Here is an 18,027-nt window from a genome sequence, read left to right as displayed (position 1 = left end):
CTACAAACTAACACTTCACTCATCGAGTCCGTCACGCGACGTAGGTGCTGCTATTGTCACGAATTCTTCATTCAATATAGTACATCCGTTATTGCAGTCGAATCAAACCTCTCAGTCCATTCTTATAATCAACCTCTTGATCAGATCGATCTCATCAGTAGATCATTACCTCGCGATTATAATCTCACATCATCATCCTTATTATTATGTTCAGTGTATTCTTGTATCAAACAATAAACTCTCATCTCAACAACCAAGCAATAAAGACTCTTCATCTATCTACCTCCAATAGCATCATACCTTCAAATATTTATATGTTTTATAGTTCTAATATGTATTCTTTAGTTCTAATATTTATGTATTTTATAGCTGTAGCAGATAATCTAATTATTCATTTATTGATTATTCAGATGCAAGATTCCAGAGTGTGAGAAATCTAGTTCAAACTTTTATCCAGTTTGGATTAAAAATACGATACCAGAAAAGGAAAGATGCTCTAGATTTGCTTATATAAATAATAATAATAAATCGGATCATTGGAAAAATGATGATACATGCCAGGAACGCTACTTTAACAAATCAAAAACTGTGCCATGCGATGAATATGTCTTCAAATTCAAATACACATTCATTGAAGAGGTAAATATACGAGTAGATAATATTTTGTATGTATTAGGTTACTAAAAAAATAAATGCTGTTTAACAACTTCAAATAGAAATACAATCACGTTACTTTGATGACAGCAATATATGGATCAAATAATGCGCATACAAATTATGTTAATAACATTTCTATGACATGACATTTCCATTGAAAATAATGAAAATTATAATTCAAAAAACAAAAGCTGTAGTTATTTCCCAAGTGACCTATATATTTAAGTACCTATTCAAGTACTCAGATTTATTTATTTTAATTATAATGAACATGACAAATTATAAATTCAAAGCGTTCACGACATGACATAAAGTACGTGTTAACAATTTTCAAATAAAAATATAGGGCAATTAATGTGAGTAAAATATAATACAATAATAAAATAAGAAAATAACAAGTACATGAAGCACACATAGTGAATTGGGTTGATAGACCCTATCTTAAAAACATATAAAACAACGTCCACCTAAATTAGCTCGCACGTAAGTGAAATATATAAATATCCGAAGCGATTTGATTAATTATAATTATTTATTGAAGCCACACCAAACCACTCCCGGTCTTAATCAGGCATATCGCGGGACCCTACGTTTGGCTGTGAAGCATCATTTTTCTTAATGATTGGGATTATCTCAGGATAAGTTACCCAACACTGAGGTCGCCATGCATTTAAATGTGCTTTGACTGAATTTAAATGGTTTTAAGTTAAAAGTACCCATGGAAGTGAAGAGTACGTAGAGGAAAAACTGCTAAACAATCTAAGTGAATAGATCTTCACGTTGGCAATATTATGACGCCGCAAAATTTACTAAATGCAACACAATTGGTCTTTGTGGCGATAAGGTCGGACGATCCGATAGACCCAACAACTGGTTGAACCAACTTGAGCAGCTCTTCCCTTTCCTTACATATATTACATATTATCCAGACCCATATAATAAAATTTACCTATTACAATCAAGACAGTCTCTCTGAGTGGTTAGCTGGTTTAAAAAGCAATAAGGACTAGTCTAGCGCCGTTTGTTAAAATATGTGAAGTTCGACTTCCACATGTCTTAATTTTTTTTCTGAGATTTATGCTATGTGTTTATTAAGGTACCATTTAAAAATAATGTATCTTCAACAAAATAATGGTTTTTTGTAGATGGGAATTCCTTGTGAATTCTGGAAAAGCACTTTTCTGGGGACATTAAACAGTATTGGGACCCTTTTCGCCCTGCCGTTGATGGGGTTTATTTCTGACAGATATGGAAGAAGGTCTGCACTTATCATGAGTGGAGTTTTTGAAGCCTTCTTCGGCATTATGAAGTCGCTTTCTGCCAATTATGCCATGTTTGCGACTGCGGAGTTGTTTGGGCGACTTTTAGGATCAGGAATGTATGCTTCTTGCTTTGTTCTTAGTGAGTATTTTAAATTTGATAAAATACCTATACTTTATAAATTAGTGGCGAAGGGTGGATGTAGGCTGTTAAGATCCGCAATAAAAAGTGCACATTAAACTTTGTGAGTCATACGTTATTATTTTCATTGAAATATAACTACAATTTACAGATGGTGTTGGTTAGCTTTTAAAATTCAATAAAACCCTGCGAAAACCAAGCCATAATAGATAGTAGTCAAAAAATACTCGTTTAACAATATAATTTTGTAAAACACTTTCTGAGAGAATATATTATAACCAATAGAAAAAATCTTTTTTGAAAAAAAGTAAGCCAACCCGACGGGGAATCGAACCCCGTATCTCCCAGGTTTACGCCCTATCCGTTGCATTGCCACTATGCTACGAGGTGACATACTAATTGCGACAAATTTTAACTATTGGTCAATTTTTAATACCTACTCATCAGTGCTCTTACAAATCAAGCTACTTTGGCAATCGATTTTTGTCTCTTAAATCAAAGTAGGTAAACATTTACTATTACTCGACGTAAGAAACAAAAATCGATTGCCAAAGTCACTTGATTTGGAAGAGCACTGATGAGTAGGTATTAAAAATTGACCAATAGTTAACATTTATCGCAATTAGTATGTCACCTCGTAGCATAGTGGTAATGCAACGGATAGGGCGTAAACCTGGGAGATACGGGGTTCGATTCCCCGTCGGGTTGGCTTACTTTTTTTCAAAAAAGATTTTTTCTATTGGTTATAATAATATATTCTCTCAGAAAGTGTTTTTCAAAATTACATAATATTATGTTCAATAGTCAGAATGATATATTATTAAATCTTGTGAATTATTCGTTGAATAAAAGAAATAGTTAATTATAAAATACTCGTTTATCTATAAAGTAACTAAAATTATGCAATTAAATCATATATAACTTTGGATATTTTAAAGAGAGAATAATATTTTTTATCTATTCTAGTTTGGTTGAGGCAGGGCTTAATGAATTTAAAAAAATATACCAAAAATGTGTGTAATATGCAGGTTCTGGAAACAAAAACACTAGTCTCCATATTCGCAATATGTTGACGAGTCATTGAATACAGCCGCTATCGCTAATCATTACAATATTTCTAAAGTTCTCTAATTTGATTTTTATCAATAACTTCATATCAATATTATGTATTTGACTATGTCTGGCACTTTGCATTTGATATAAGGTTATAAGTAGGGCAAAGTTTTGAAGAATTTGGGTACCTATCGTCATTCTCAGTAATTTACAATAGGATTAAAATACCAAACTATTATAAATAAGCAACAATTAATTATTATCATCTAAATATTAATATGATGCATAATATTGGTAAATATTCTTATTAAAAATTACCATTGGCTCAATGAAAAAAGATTTGTCTCACTTAGTTTCACTGTTTCACTTAGATGTTAAATTCCTTAAGCGTCAATTACATTGAGCTTCTTTACGAGCTGTTAATTGGCGAATTTACAATCTGCCTGTAAAGTCGCCCAGTGTATTCATCGAACAAGCTAATAAGCAGGTTGTAAACACTCTACCGAGAAAAGTTGAAAGCCGGTCAACTTTACACGCTACGCGCCGGCGTGTGGGCCTACTACGTCTGCGCAGTAGAGCGCAGTAGCAACCTCCCGGTAAAAAACGAACTACGTGCTGTCAAAATAGTCGCTGGCTTGTGGCTTCTCAGCGAATGGACAGTTTTGTGTGTAATCGCAGTAGCTGAATCGCTCGCTTTTAAATTCGCCAACAAACAGCTCGTTAAGAAGCTCAATGTAATTGACGCTTTATTCTTCATAATGATATTTGGAACCCTTTGCAGCTCTAGAATTGATGATACCATCAACCAGGGTAGCTGGAGGAGCAATATTTGGCATCTTCATTGCCACAGGACAAGGGCTGTTGGGTGCCAGTGCTTGGGGTCTTCCATATTGGAGGACATTCCTACAAGCCATATATAGTCCAGCATTTGTAATGCTTGGATACTTATGGTTGATTGAAGAAAGCGATCGATGGCTTTTATCTCAACAGCGATACCAAGAAGTTGCTATAAACGTTAAGAAGATTGCCAAAATAAATGAAAGAGAAATATCGGATGAAATATTAGCAGATTTGAATTTCAATATTAAGAATAAGGATAATTTTGCTAATGGAAAAAATACGGAAAACAGAGACAATGAAATGAAAACACAAGAAAAAGTAAAAACTCATTTTAGAAAATTAATAAGTTCAAAAATTCTATTATTGCGAATTTTGAAATGCTGCGTTTGGTGGATAACTTGCACATTTTGTTTTTACGGAATGTCTATCAGTGCTGTGGTTCTGAATGGGAATATTTATATGAATTACATCTTCAGTGGACTTTGTGAGATTCCTGGACATATATTTGGCGTCTTTTCACTCCAATACTTTGGAAGGAAGAAAACGGCTTTCGTTACCTTTTTGATACCTGGAATATGTTTGATGACATTTACATTTATTCCAGAAGGTATTTTTTCCAATTATGTTTCATTTAAAATATTTTTTTCAGTAAGTAAGCACCTTTATTTATAAGTAAAATAATCAATTAATTTTATATTAAACATAAGATCAAGGCTACACATGGAGGTTTTCAATATTGTAGTAAACCACCTATGGTGAAGTAATGACAAAACATCCATTTCAAAAGTCGTGGTCACCATTTTAATTTCTACGTCTGGCATAATCATTCATTGATTTTAAAATACGTATTTGAGTCAATGGGTTGAGAAAATGACTAAAGGTTATTTCACTTAAAACGCTTGCTAAGATAAGCTCCACTATATTATGGATACTCCAATACTTACTCCATGTAGAAAATAAAATGAGAAGTAATATTTTATGGTGATAAACAGCTCATTCCGTGTCAGCATATTGATCGGCGATATTAAATAACCATATTTTCCCGTAGTGTCCAATTAAGGCAACTCAGTAGATAGCTTATTGCAATGATTGTTTCCGCGATACCTATCCATTTTTCCACATAGTCATCTAAATCCGATGACGCAAACTCCATATACCTAGGAGCTGACTCAATTATAATAATAATTATTTCCTAAATATTCTTTCAAGATAATAATTATTTTGATTGTATGTACGTCAATAAATAGCGGATCATAATTCATTGGGCAAGTCACTCGAATATAAGTGCCCTGTCTGTTAGTATCTCGGTCTCGGTATCGCTCTGCACAACATTTCATTCTACCGAGATCGGACCTCGGAAGTATTGTAATATAACTACTATATAATATACTCTTGTACCGAGTGTTTACGCTGCAAATAAAACTCGCTCCTATATCCATCAGATCAACCACCAAATCTCGACTTCTCATCTCTCCTTCTGACAACCTCTTCATCCATCACACCATGACTCGCACAGTGGTGACTCTCACATATTATTTATATGAAGAGACATTGTAAAATTTACATCTTTCACTATTCGTGCTATCGATATGTTAATGGGGCGTCCAAATTAATTCTAACAATAACGTTATGTGAGGTATTTAAAATTCCGTCAATTAATAGCAACCAATTTTAAGTTATATATTCCCAACATAATTAAAGGTTTATGACTGAGAAACCTAGTCTCGAGTAATCAGAAAAGATGAATCTCGAGAAGTAAATTTTCCGAAATTTAGAGGATTCTTATTTAAAGAGAAATCATCAAGGAGAATTTGAGATTTCTTTCATTTTGTTAACTGTCAATTCATGGTGAAACTGCATTTTATTGTTTAAATTAATAAAACGCAATTTTTTTTAAGTAATTATTCCACTTTTAATCAATAAATTAGGACCGGACCATCTGAGGCGGACGAAACCGGTTTATTAAATTAAACAACAATAGAATTAATTGAGAGATGAATTTAAAAAAAAATAAAGAAAGGTATTTGAAACGGAATGACAACTACCGTCGTTTATCTGAAATTGAAACTCTGATGTTCCATGTGGAAAACAAACTCTCCACTTTGAACCGAAATAGATTTTTTTTATATTCGCCTCTAAAATATTTTCGTGCAACAAAAGTCTAAAAAAGGTTTCGAATTTGATCCCCAATGGTTTTAACCCGCAAATAATTTGTGCAGAACAAAAAAGAAATGAAGGTATTAAGGTACTCGTATCTTGAATTCTCGAAAAATAAAAATATTGAATTCGAAAATTATCGAATTGCCTCAAATCTCACTCGTTCCAACTTTTTAAAGATTTTTCATAATAGGTGTATGTATGTCTAAAATTTTAAATAAAATGCATATTTTCAATAATAAGAAAACTTTTCTGTATGTTTGGAACATATACTCTGGGAGTGCTTCTCAAGTCGGTCCGACCCTCAGTTGGACCGGTCAGTCATTGCGACTTGGTATCTACGAGAGAAAATTTCTCAGCTTTTAAAAAGTTTGCGGCATTTTACGGCGAGCGAGAAGGTCTTTTCTCATCGGAAATTGATCGTAACACATTATATCGAAGGAGGGATCGCGCACACTCTAGTGCACGCCAACCAAGGTCTCGGGAAGTTGCTCCTGGGACACTTTTGGCACAAATATGAAGAACGCCTAACGTTCTTTACGCCACGGTATACGCCTGTATAACGGGTGTGGAAATGTGGCGGGTGGTGGAGGTAAAAGCAAGTATGTTTGGTATTGAATTTAAAATATTAAGTATATTTTTCAAATTAGTCTTAACTAGATGTTATATTAATAAATAATGTAAGTACTATTTAGTATTATTATTATAATAATAATAATTATAATAAGGATTATTAAATTGTTTAATAGCGCTTGTATACGTGCATGGATTTACTGGCGGCAATAGTGCGTATTTTAAACTATTGTGACAATAACTTTACTGTTTACACGTAAAAATGCTGACTGTCTCTCCAATCTCATTCTTCAAGAGTGAGCGAGACGCTGTCATTTTAACGTACTATTTCGTACTATTTGACAGGTAGTGAGAATCGGTCAACTTGAAAATTCATTCGTAGTTCGTTTTTATTGCCGGCAGGTTTGCCACTATCGTTCTACTGCGCAGGCGCAGATCGAAAAAAATCTTACTATCGTATAAAAATTTACAAGCTTCCTAAGTTTTTGATCCATGCATGCAATCTTGCCAATTGCATGATAATACATGTTTACCCATACGGTTCCATGGCAAAACAAAACATGACAACGATAAATATAACTATGACCTTTCAGGAAAAATATTAATTTAATATTGTAATTGTTCTATCTCTATTATGTTGATAGATTTTTAATAGCACAGATTTTCAATACTCCATAATAAAACACATTACACCTAATTTTTGCAATCCTAATTGCTAGAAAGCCTCAAATAAACGGGACTTAACTCTGCGTTGCCGGCAAGCTTAGGATATCTCATATTAATCAATATAATATGTTCAAAATGATTGGGTGAATAGGTACAAGGAATCAATGACCTAACCTAACATAACCTAAATAGATTCCACAAAACTTAATGTTTCATTTTCCCCCTTGCTTTTCTGTTTTGTCATGTTCTGTTTTGTCCGGTTACCACCCATACATTTTCTTACTGTCAACAGTAAATCTATGCACCTGTAAACAGCGTAAATAAATGAATTAAAATTATATCCATTAAAATAATAATTCTTCTTGTAAACCAACAGATATGGACTTGGCGTTACTAATAGTCTTCTTGGTGGGGAAGATGTTTATAGGCTTAGCATTTGGTTCAGTTTACCTCTACACAACAGAGTTATTTCCTACTCCACTAAGACAAACTGTATTATCATTCTGCTCCACGATCGGAAGACTGGGCGCAATAGCTGCACCATCTACTCTATTATTGGTATGAATTGATATAGTCACTAAATTTAAATTTAACCACAGATTTTTTTCTCATCTCGGATATGTCACCAGCGCACGAAATGGAAAATTTTACAAACCGGAGCGCTCGATAATTTTACGAAAATATCAACTATATTATACTATACTACATTAATTGTAAATGTGATTTATAAAAACAAGTGTGTTATTTTTTTTATTATATGAAATATCTAGCTCAGACGGTCAAATTATTATTTCCACGAGACGGAGCGATAATTTTGTGGATTTTATGAACCGGAACGGCGCTCCGGTACGTTTCGGTCCATTTCGAGCTCTGTATGTCACGCTTAATTGGGGTTCCAATGGAGTATGCCAAACCGATTATTAAAATTTGCTTGTCGTTGTTCCATTGATATTTTTTTTTAAATTAATAATAACCATGTTCTTGATTTTTCGTACAAGGTGGTTGTTAGTAATTGAAGGGTGGATTACAAAAAGAACATAATATGTCAGAACTGAACAATTTTACAGGAGAGCAATAAAAAGTAATAGAATCTCCTCCTTGTGAATTATGAATTAAATTATTTGAGGTAATACTACACAATACGTGCATATTTTTCAATGAAAAATATTATACATTAAAACTTTTGAAGTACCTATCAGAAAAATATGTAATGTAATAGACAGATGTCATTTGACATATTAATATTATGTATTTGTAGAAACTCTTTTTTCAAATATTTTTTTGTGCTGGAGTCAAAGAAACTTTAACACAATTTAACTGATGTCATTAGTTGTTTTTGAAAGAACGGTAAATGATAGGATATATACAACATTTAAAAAAATAAAATAACATAATATGAAATATGAAAAAAAACACTGATATATTATGTTGTTTTTTTAATCCACCCTTCAATTTTGAACAATCACAAACATCCAGGTGTTGAGAAAATCACATAAATATATTGTGTCCTCATTGGGAATCGTATTCAGAGCACCCGGATAGAAGGCCAGATCCTTACGCACTGCACCACGGGAGCCGGCTTGTTCGATTTAATTGGAAGATTTTTTTACTAAATTTTGGTTAATAATAATATATTGCACTATTCAATAGATTACAAAAGTCATTGTCGCAATTAAATTCATCATAATATACACTGTTGATCTAGCAGTGATTCCCAAAGAGTGGTACGAGTACCCCCTGGGGTACGGGAAAAGTTTGGTGGAGGTACGCGCAGCACCGGAAGTTGGTAATAGAGAAGTGGACTCGTTTTCCTGTCTTCATGAGTTTATAACAAGCTCGGCTGGTAAAATTGATGCCGATACTCATGAAACTCTGAAATGTACATTATAGCATTTAGAGAATTTACAAGTGAGCCTGAACAATTATTTTCCTGATTTAAACAAAAATATTGAACGGATAAGACATCCGTTTGCCATTCATACAACATCCATGGTAGAAGGTTTATCACATGCGGTAGAATAGCTATTTATGGAATTAGCTTCAGACGGATTCTTGAAAAAGTGTAATTTCACATCATTCTGGTTGCAAATGTGCACATTTGTATCCGATTTTAACAGAAAAGTCCTGAAATACATCTTGCCTTTTCCAACGTCATATTTATATCAAGTTGCTTTTTTGACATTTGTAGACATTAAGTCAAAAAAGGAACAGGCTTTTGGATGTGTAACCCCACATCTCAGATTAAAATTAACAACCAGGGAACCAATAATTAATTATGATGATCTGTCATCTCAACATAAACATTTTTTTCATCCTTCTCATTAATTAATTATAATGAATGTTATTTATGATATGACTTTTATTTATATTTTATTATAAATGTACTAAAAAAGGAAAAAATTGTCATTAAAGTATATGCATTTTTTTTGACGAGGAGTACCCAGTGTTACGAAAATTATGGAAAGGGTACACCGATATCGAAAGTTTGGGAAACACTGAATTCTAGGTTATGATCAAGGAAACTGCTGATAATCACTTCCGCCATTAGTATTTGTTTTGTAAAAAAATATGTATATCGAAGTGTGTCACACTTGTAATGCTGAGTGGTATGATTACTACAATTAATATATTGAAGCTGATTTACTATAAGTATTACTTTCTCAATATCCATTGTTCCCTATTCATTTTTTTTTATTATCCTTCACAGGCACTTCATATGAAAACGCTTCCATTATATCTTTTCGCAGGGACCTGTCTACTATCGGCATTGATTACTCTCTTCACACCAGAAACCCTCAATAGTCTTCTACCAGAGACTATCGAAGAAGCAGAAAATATTGGATCACGCACCACTAAAAATGCTCCAATAATTGATGTGTTAGTTTAAAAAATATGCGTTATGAGTGATAATACAATATTAATGTAGGACTATAAACTTTGAACTTTTCTATTTTACTGATATTGAAACATGGATGTTTTATAATTACATTTTATAGAACGGTGAATGCAATAATAGGTAATTATTGTTGGCAGAGAGATTATTGAATAGTACATTAAAAGCAATGGTTAATCTTCGATATATGTGATTGGTTGTGTGTGAAATGATTATAACAGAGTTTCAGTATTATTCAAAACTCTTAACACTTCTGTTATTATAATGTCATATTAGGTTACTCAGCCCACTAAACTGCAAATATTTCACTTAATATCATTGATATACTACTGGATGAACCATATGCTTCTTAAAATGACGCCCGATTTTCAGCGACTCGGCCAGTGTTAAAACTTACTGTTTTAATATCAGCGGACTTAACTCGATATAAGCTCACTATATATTTGTCTCGAAAACGACCTGGCAATAATTATGAGTAAGCCCGATCTAGCTTGCATCTTACTCTAACTAATAGTCAGCGCATGACGACTTGCTCTGTCTGCTCAGACATGAATTTTTGGTAGCTTGCAAGCTTTGGGTTGCAGCACCCTTAGGGGCACTATTCCAAGAACGCAAATTTAGTTTTACAGCCAGGGCAATACGGGTGAAATTCGGGAATCCATATTAACGGTCTTAACGCATTATATATACAAGGAAATATTATAAGACGATATTCGTAATATCTTCTTTTGTGGTACATTTTTAAAATGACACTTGTATGGGAACTCCTCATCTAGTAGTATATAAATGCTAAATATGGACTTTGCCATCTTCACTTTGTATCTATTTTTAGAATCATTAATATTACATCTAATTAAAATTTAATAGTTTTAATAATCGATAGCAAAATCCAGTAACTACACACAATTGACAGATATCTGTCAGATTTCATTTACCTGTCATAAATTATAAAAAATATAGCGTCGCATTCCATTACGAAAAAGAGAAACCTAGTCACATTATGAGAATGAACTATTGGATTTGGACCATTATTAATTACAATATTCTGTAAAGATTATTTCAATACTATTTCTCCTTATTGTATTCTATACATGAAGTCGGCTACCGTTAGGACGATCCTTACTTAATCATTTGACACTCTCAGTTAATAAGTCAGTAGAGTTAAGTGGTGTTCACATTGGCAATAAGTTGCTGGCAACCTCATGACCATATAAATTATGATATTTATCGTTAAATTTAATGAGGTTGACACCAACTCGTTGCCAATGTGGACACGGCATTCACTCATACCACTCACGACGAAGAAACATTTTTATAAACTGCTAAGTAAATAATTTTGTTCATATTGAGATGTTTAAAATAAGACTGTGGCGGTGACGTCCTGTGGGGCTAGGCATTGCTAAGGGGCGGCACATTATAATGGGAGGCAAATTAAATAACGAATATGAATATTACAACCTTTGAGACCAGTGAACGAATCACACGATGCGGTCTCTTCATTAAAAAGTGTCGACATCTTAATTAAAGAATAATAATGGAAGCATACAATTTTTTGGCAAACGATAGTACTTTATATTGTAATACTTTCAAAAGGGAGCCTCGGAACCCGTCAGCATCTCAGACCGCCAAGTATCTTAAAGCATCCCTGTTTGAGAGTATTTCTTAATGCGACGGATGGGGCGTAAACCCGGGAGAAACGGGGTTCGATTCCCCGTCGGGGTGGTTTACTTTTAAAAAAAAAAGATTTTTTCTATTGGTTATAATAATTATACTCTCTCAGAAAGTGTTTTTCAAAATTATATATGTTCAATAATCAGAATGATATATTCTTAAATCTTGTGAATTATTCGTTGAATAAAAGAAATAGTTAATTATAGATTATATTTCAATGCTTGAAGATCTTTCATATCTATTAATTAATTTATTTTAAAGAGTGAGAGATTATATATATATTTATATATTAGAAAGGTATTCCTGGATATTACCTACTCATTTACTTGAGAAGATTTTGTATTTAGCGATTCGCTCCGAATTATAGACATCAGATAATCCAAACAACCGTACTTAAAAACCCTAGTCATCATAAACTACAGTATGGTAAAAAACAGCTATCAAAATATTAAAATTAATTGAGTTATTAATATATAAATAAATAGGGGGGCGGGTATATAATTCATTGCTCGTTTGTAAAATGTCCACATATTAGACAAACCTGCACGGAACGATTGTTTTGTACCGTGGTGTCTTAAAAAAATTTCTCTAATTCTAATAAAAATAAAATATGTTTTTTAATGATTTCGATGTGTTTATGTAAAAGAAATTGAACTGCATTAAAAACTCAATTTCACCATAACGGAGGTTCAACAAACCAATCATAATGCGATTAAATTCTGAATTAAATGGAAAATGGGACGTAAGTAGGTCAGCGCTCGAAATCAAAAGGTTTACGAACCGGAGCGCTCGACAATTTTCTGAAGATATTTACATAGTTGTTATCAAATTTTATGTGTATTTTATAAAAATAAGTGTGTTCGATTTTCTATTATATCGCCTATCTACCTCATACGGTCAAAATATTTTTTCCACGAGACGGAGCGCTAATTTTACCAATGTGAACCGGAACGGCGCTCCGGTGGGCTCCGGTCCATTTCGAGCCCTGAAGTAGGTGTAATATTATCAAATTGAATTTTATTGTATTTTATGATTGTTTTAGGACTGCGATTGTAAACATATCAATAGTTTTATTTGAAATCTGAATGCAATTACATTAAATTACAGTTCATTACCGTATAATTTTATTATCAGAACTTATCTACAATAAGTCATCCGTGATGTTTTTGTTATTATTAATTTCATTAAAAACAATACACAACACTTGACTGCTGGTGACATGACTTCAGTTTTCAGTAGTTATGTAATAATTATACAGAAAATACGTGTTATATCTATTGGATTCTTAATTAAGCTATATTTTTAACGGTAAATCAACTCTGGTGCCATCTAATAGTGTCTTATTTCGTAAAAACATTTCATTTTGGATATTTAAGTTGTGGATTTTATCTCAGAATAAAGTGATAATACTGATAATATAGTGTTTATAGAGATTTTAGTACTGTCAAATGGGGAGTTTTCCACCTATTTTACCACGTTTTTATTAGCTCGTATTCTTGTATGTCCAGTACAAATTTTTTCTTGTTTGTCCAATACAAATCTTGCAATCGATTTTTCCGACTAGATAGACATTTGAAACATTTAGAATATATCAGAACACGATGACAATGCATTATTTTAATACTTTTAGCCATCTTTAAGCAGCATTGAATACATTTTTAGTTAATTCTGTTTTGCATGGAAAGTTATTTCAGAAAAATCCGTAGAAAGTAAAAAACTATTACTGGTTGCTAAGGGGGTGGTCCTAGCAACTAAATTATTAATATATACGTGCGTTACTATTGGAAATCAAAATGAAATGTCAAAATGACATTTCAGTATTCTATATTTTTGTTTGTTTGTTTGTCTTTTATTTACTTCATATCAAGTACAAGTTTGAGCATATTGAGCATAATAATTCAACGGAAAACTTAAAAACGTTGTATATAAAAAGTTCTTTTTATCTTGTAGTTATTTGATAATAATGTGTTATTAATATATGTTTTGTTGTATTACATATCGATTGTAAGGTTTTAGTGACATATTCACTTACTATAGTTACATTTTCTAATTCTATTGAATTTCTAATGGATTTAAGTTTTATTGATTTACATTTTAGTGTATTGATTATACATAATATTTAGCTGGAATTATCCATATATACATTATCCTTACATTTAAAAAAAATCCAAATAAGTAATAATCACTAATAATTATATTGTACATTATAATAGTGTTAATGTGGTGAAATTTTCTTGAAGACAAAAATACTGTAAATTTATAGCAATGCTAAATTATCTATATTCATCACTCAATATGTGTGTTTATGGATAATATAAATCTGGTATGTGGTTTTACCCTGTTACACTGCAATATACCTACAAACATTTTGAAAATTGCACCACGCGTCGAATAAATCATTATTATATAGTATATTTTATTTAACTATTTTCTTATTCAACGAATAATTCAGAAGATTTAAGAATAAAACATTATTTTATTGAACATACGTAATTTGAAAACATCTCAGAATAATATTTTATTTAGAAAAAGAGAGAAATTACGGGATTACAGTGATTGGCCAATGCGCCATAATACATATTAAATACAAAATTATAAAAATATCTTAATTACAAATAACAACTAATATAACAAGAAAGTAGAAAAGACAGAATGTGTTTACGTAAATATTAAAGAAACATGATAATATATACAATTATAAATTTAACCTATGTAACACGTCCACAAACATTATATAGTTTAAAAAAAATCAACCTTTATGGTGCCATCAAATAAGTTAATCGCACGATACACAGCATCATAAAACATGACATCTGTCCTGCGACGAGGTATCTTGAAGACCGTAGAGTTACGAGTGATATTGGTGGGAACATGAAAATTAATATTTGCCAGTATATACGGATTGTAAATGAACCCACGAAGAAGTAAAAAGAAATGCTTTAAAAAAGCAATCACTCTTCGGGGATTGCATTGATAGCATGCCCAGAAGAAAACGAATCGAGAAATTCATTTTATTATCATTATCATAAGGAAAGAACCCGTACGTTCTTAAGTAGAGAAATCTAAGAAATCTATTGTGGATTCGATCCAACTTAATTGTGTGGATGGACCCTATTAGGACTCAAAATAATGCTGGCATATTCAAGAATACTCAACACAAATGATATGTATAATGTACGTATCAGTTTTTGAATGATTTTGAAACCCTCATAACAAAACCAAGCATTTTGCTAGATCTAGTACTAATGTTAAGAATATGCTGATTGAAAGTGAACTTTGCATCATACAATACACCCGAATCTTTTATCTCCGTTACCCTACTCAATATTATACCAGACAATGTGTATGGGAACAATAAGGTGTGCCTTGAACGACTGAATGAAATAATATTACATTTGGAGGTAGCGAATTCAAGTTTATTCAAGATAGACCATTGCGAGATAGCATCTAGATCAGACAGCATCATGGCACAGCATAATGGGGTTTCAATAGTTCGAAAAAGTTTAAGATCATCTGGGAGCAAAGAAGAAGAATTGGTTATAACTTTGACAATATCATCAAAAAATATTAAAAACAAAATTGGGCCAAGATTTGAGCTTTGAGGAACACCAGAGTTTGTTCTAAAAATCCGCGATTCATTACCATGGTAATCAACAAATTAACGGCGATTTTTCAAATAAGAAGAATATTTTTGACAAAAAATACGAAACCCAGCTGGATTCGCTCAACCACATATGCTATGTGCGTACTATCTGATTGAGACGAAAATCTTTTTCTTGTTACGACTGAATAATCGATTATATATTAAATAATTCATTGTTACAAGATTATTACTAATAACAAATATATTTAAATACAATGTTTTGTTACATCACTATCTGGGATATTCATATTATGCTGTTAAGGGGGGACATGCTCAGCGTATGTCAAAATGTAGCTTTTATGATATTTTCAAAGAATGATCCTGGAAATTTCTTAAACGTTGTAGATAATCTATTTACATAATTTTGAAGCCTTTTTATCCTTGAACCATTTGAATCCATTGAACATGTACCTAACCGAAAAAAAATATTTTTTTAAAAACGGTTCATGTTCAAACACGCGCGTTACCATGATCTTACTCCGTACTTCATTTATCGTTTGTCAATGTATGGCTACGGCCGTATGTTGTAGCTTAGCCACTGGGAAATGCCAATAGAAATGGCGTATTTCAAAAAAATACTACCTTATTCTTAGGTCAATAATTATTATAAAGAAAACATTATTCGTAGAATGTTTATCACATTTGAATGGTCAAAGACATTGCTTATAATCAGTATCTTTAAAATTATCTTTAAATGTGTAAATCTTGCCCATTTTTTGAATTATAAAATGCCTAATTCTTGTCAAATTTGGAATCACAGAGATTATCAATATAATTTTTTACTGTAAATATTTCACTATAATAATGTCATAAATTTTATTAATGGTTTTATAAATGCTTTTAAAAATTAATAAATATAAAAAATATTAACACCACTTCACATGGACGTACTGAAATATGACAATATTCTAAAACATTATAGCGAGAGGTTTAAAAACTATTTTATATAATAAAAATACTTTATGCAGTCATCAAATGTATAAAATAAATATAAAGGATAATAAGGCTTCAAAATTATATGAATAGATTATCTACAACGTTTAAGGATTGTCCAGGATCATGATTTGAAAATAGCATAAAAGCTCCATTTTGATGTACGCTGAGCATGTGGGCCGTTTATAAAAGAAAAACAAGTAAAAGAGGCAAGATTTTACCTTTTATATTCTTATAGTGACACGCCCACAATGGCCGAGCGGCTTAAAAGATTAAAAGATGTTTTTTTTTATGAAATAATGGGTCTATTTTAAGTTGCTCTAAGCCCCCTCAATCAGTAAAATTTCGATGCACCAAATAGTCATTCGGTTTAATTTCTTATATTAACTGTATCTTATATGCTTTTAAATGCAAACCTTTATAAAGAATATTCCAAAGTACAAGTTGTTGAGAATGACGTTTAATTGATTATTCGGGATTTTTATCGACACTTTGATTTACAACATCAATATTTCCAGCAGTTCGTCTACGTTTTTGACAGGTTATATTCTTAATATCATAAACATTATATAATTTTACTCGAAAATTTTTAATTAAATTACGAATAGTAAGCTCTGTAAGTCGATTATTTTAACCATAAATCTCACGTAAAGCCGCGTTGACACGGTCCAAGTACGATCCAAGTAGACTTGGATAGGAATAATTAGTATGAAGATGTCTCATCCAAGTGACAGCTTCATACTATTTATTCCTATCCAAGTGCACTCGTATGTGACATCTTCATACTAATTATTCCTATCCAAGCTACTTGGACCGCGTCCTACTCATCCAAGTTAACTTGGATAGGAATAAATAGTATGGAGCTGTCACTTGGATAGGAATAAATAGTATGAAGCTGTCACTTGGATTAGACATCTTCATACTAATTATTCCTATCCAAGTCTACTTGGATCGTACTTGGACCGTGTCAACGCGGCTTTATGCCCGAAACGTAGCGCGAATAGATTTGTATATGCTGCACGACTGTGTATCTTTTCATGATGACTTGCCAAAAATTACTGAACACAAATGTCAATTTTGCTGGGAATTATACAAAAAACTATAGTAGGTACTAATTTGATAACCCTATATAATAGTGCTGAGCATAATATAACATGATAATACTAACTTTATTAGGTATCAGAGTATAAAAATATTTATTTAATATTGAACATGTTTTATTTCATTTGAAGGTGACAAATTCTGTATTAAAGAGGGGGAAATGGAACGTAGGTGTAGTATGTATTGCCAAATTCAATTATTGTATTTTGATTGATTATTTCTCTGATTGTTCAAGCACTACGAATATAAAAATTTCAATAGCTTTACTTCCAATCTGGATAAAATATATTAAATTAATATTCACTACAGTATAATATTATCAAAAATTATCGACAAGTATGTAACCTATGATACCGTAATCACTGCTTTATTAAAAACAATACTACAAATAAATTGATTTCAGTTTCCAGTAGTTATGTAATATTGATTGCGTAAAGAC

The 18,027-nt window shown here is 31.9% G+C and overlaps 1 protein-coding gene across 1 annotated transcript; it reads left to right on the top strand.

The window, feature by feature from the left end:
- Positions 1–3,903: 3,903 nt before the first annotated feature.
- Positions 3,904–10,234, top strand: LOC147075881 (organic cation transporter protein-like). The gene is made up of 3 exons (XM_085942386.1): positions 3,904–4,558; positions 7,724–7,905; positions 10,055–10,234. Exons 1-3 carry the CDS (start codon positions 3,904–3,906, stop codon positions 10,232–10,234), a joined length of 1,017 nt encoding a protein of 338 aa, XP_085798512.1.
- Positions 10,235–18,027: the final 7,793 nt, after the last annotated feature.

Source organism: Rhyacophila brunnea, unplaced genomic scaffold, assembly GCF_057557595.1.
Source record: "Rhyacophila brunnea isolate RB1 unplaced genomic scaffold, BYU_Rbru_1.0 scaffold_14, whole genome shotgun sequence".
NCBI lineage: Eukaryota > Metazoa > Arthropoda > Insecta > Trichoptera > Rhyacophilidae > Rhyacophila > Rhyacophila brunnea.
Note: the sequence above shows the minus strand (reverse complement) of the source record. Positions and strands in the feature narration are given on the sequence as shown.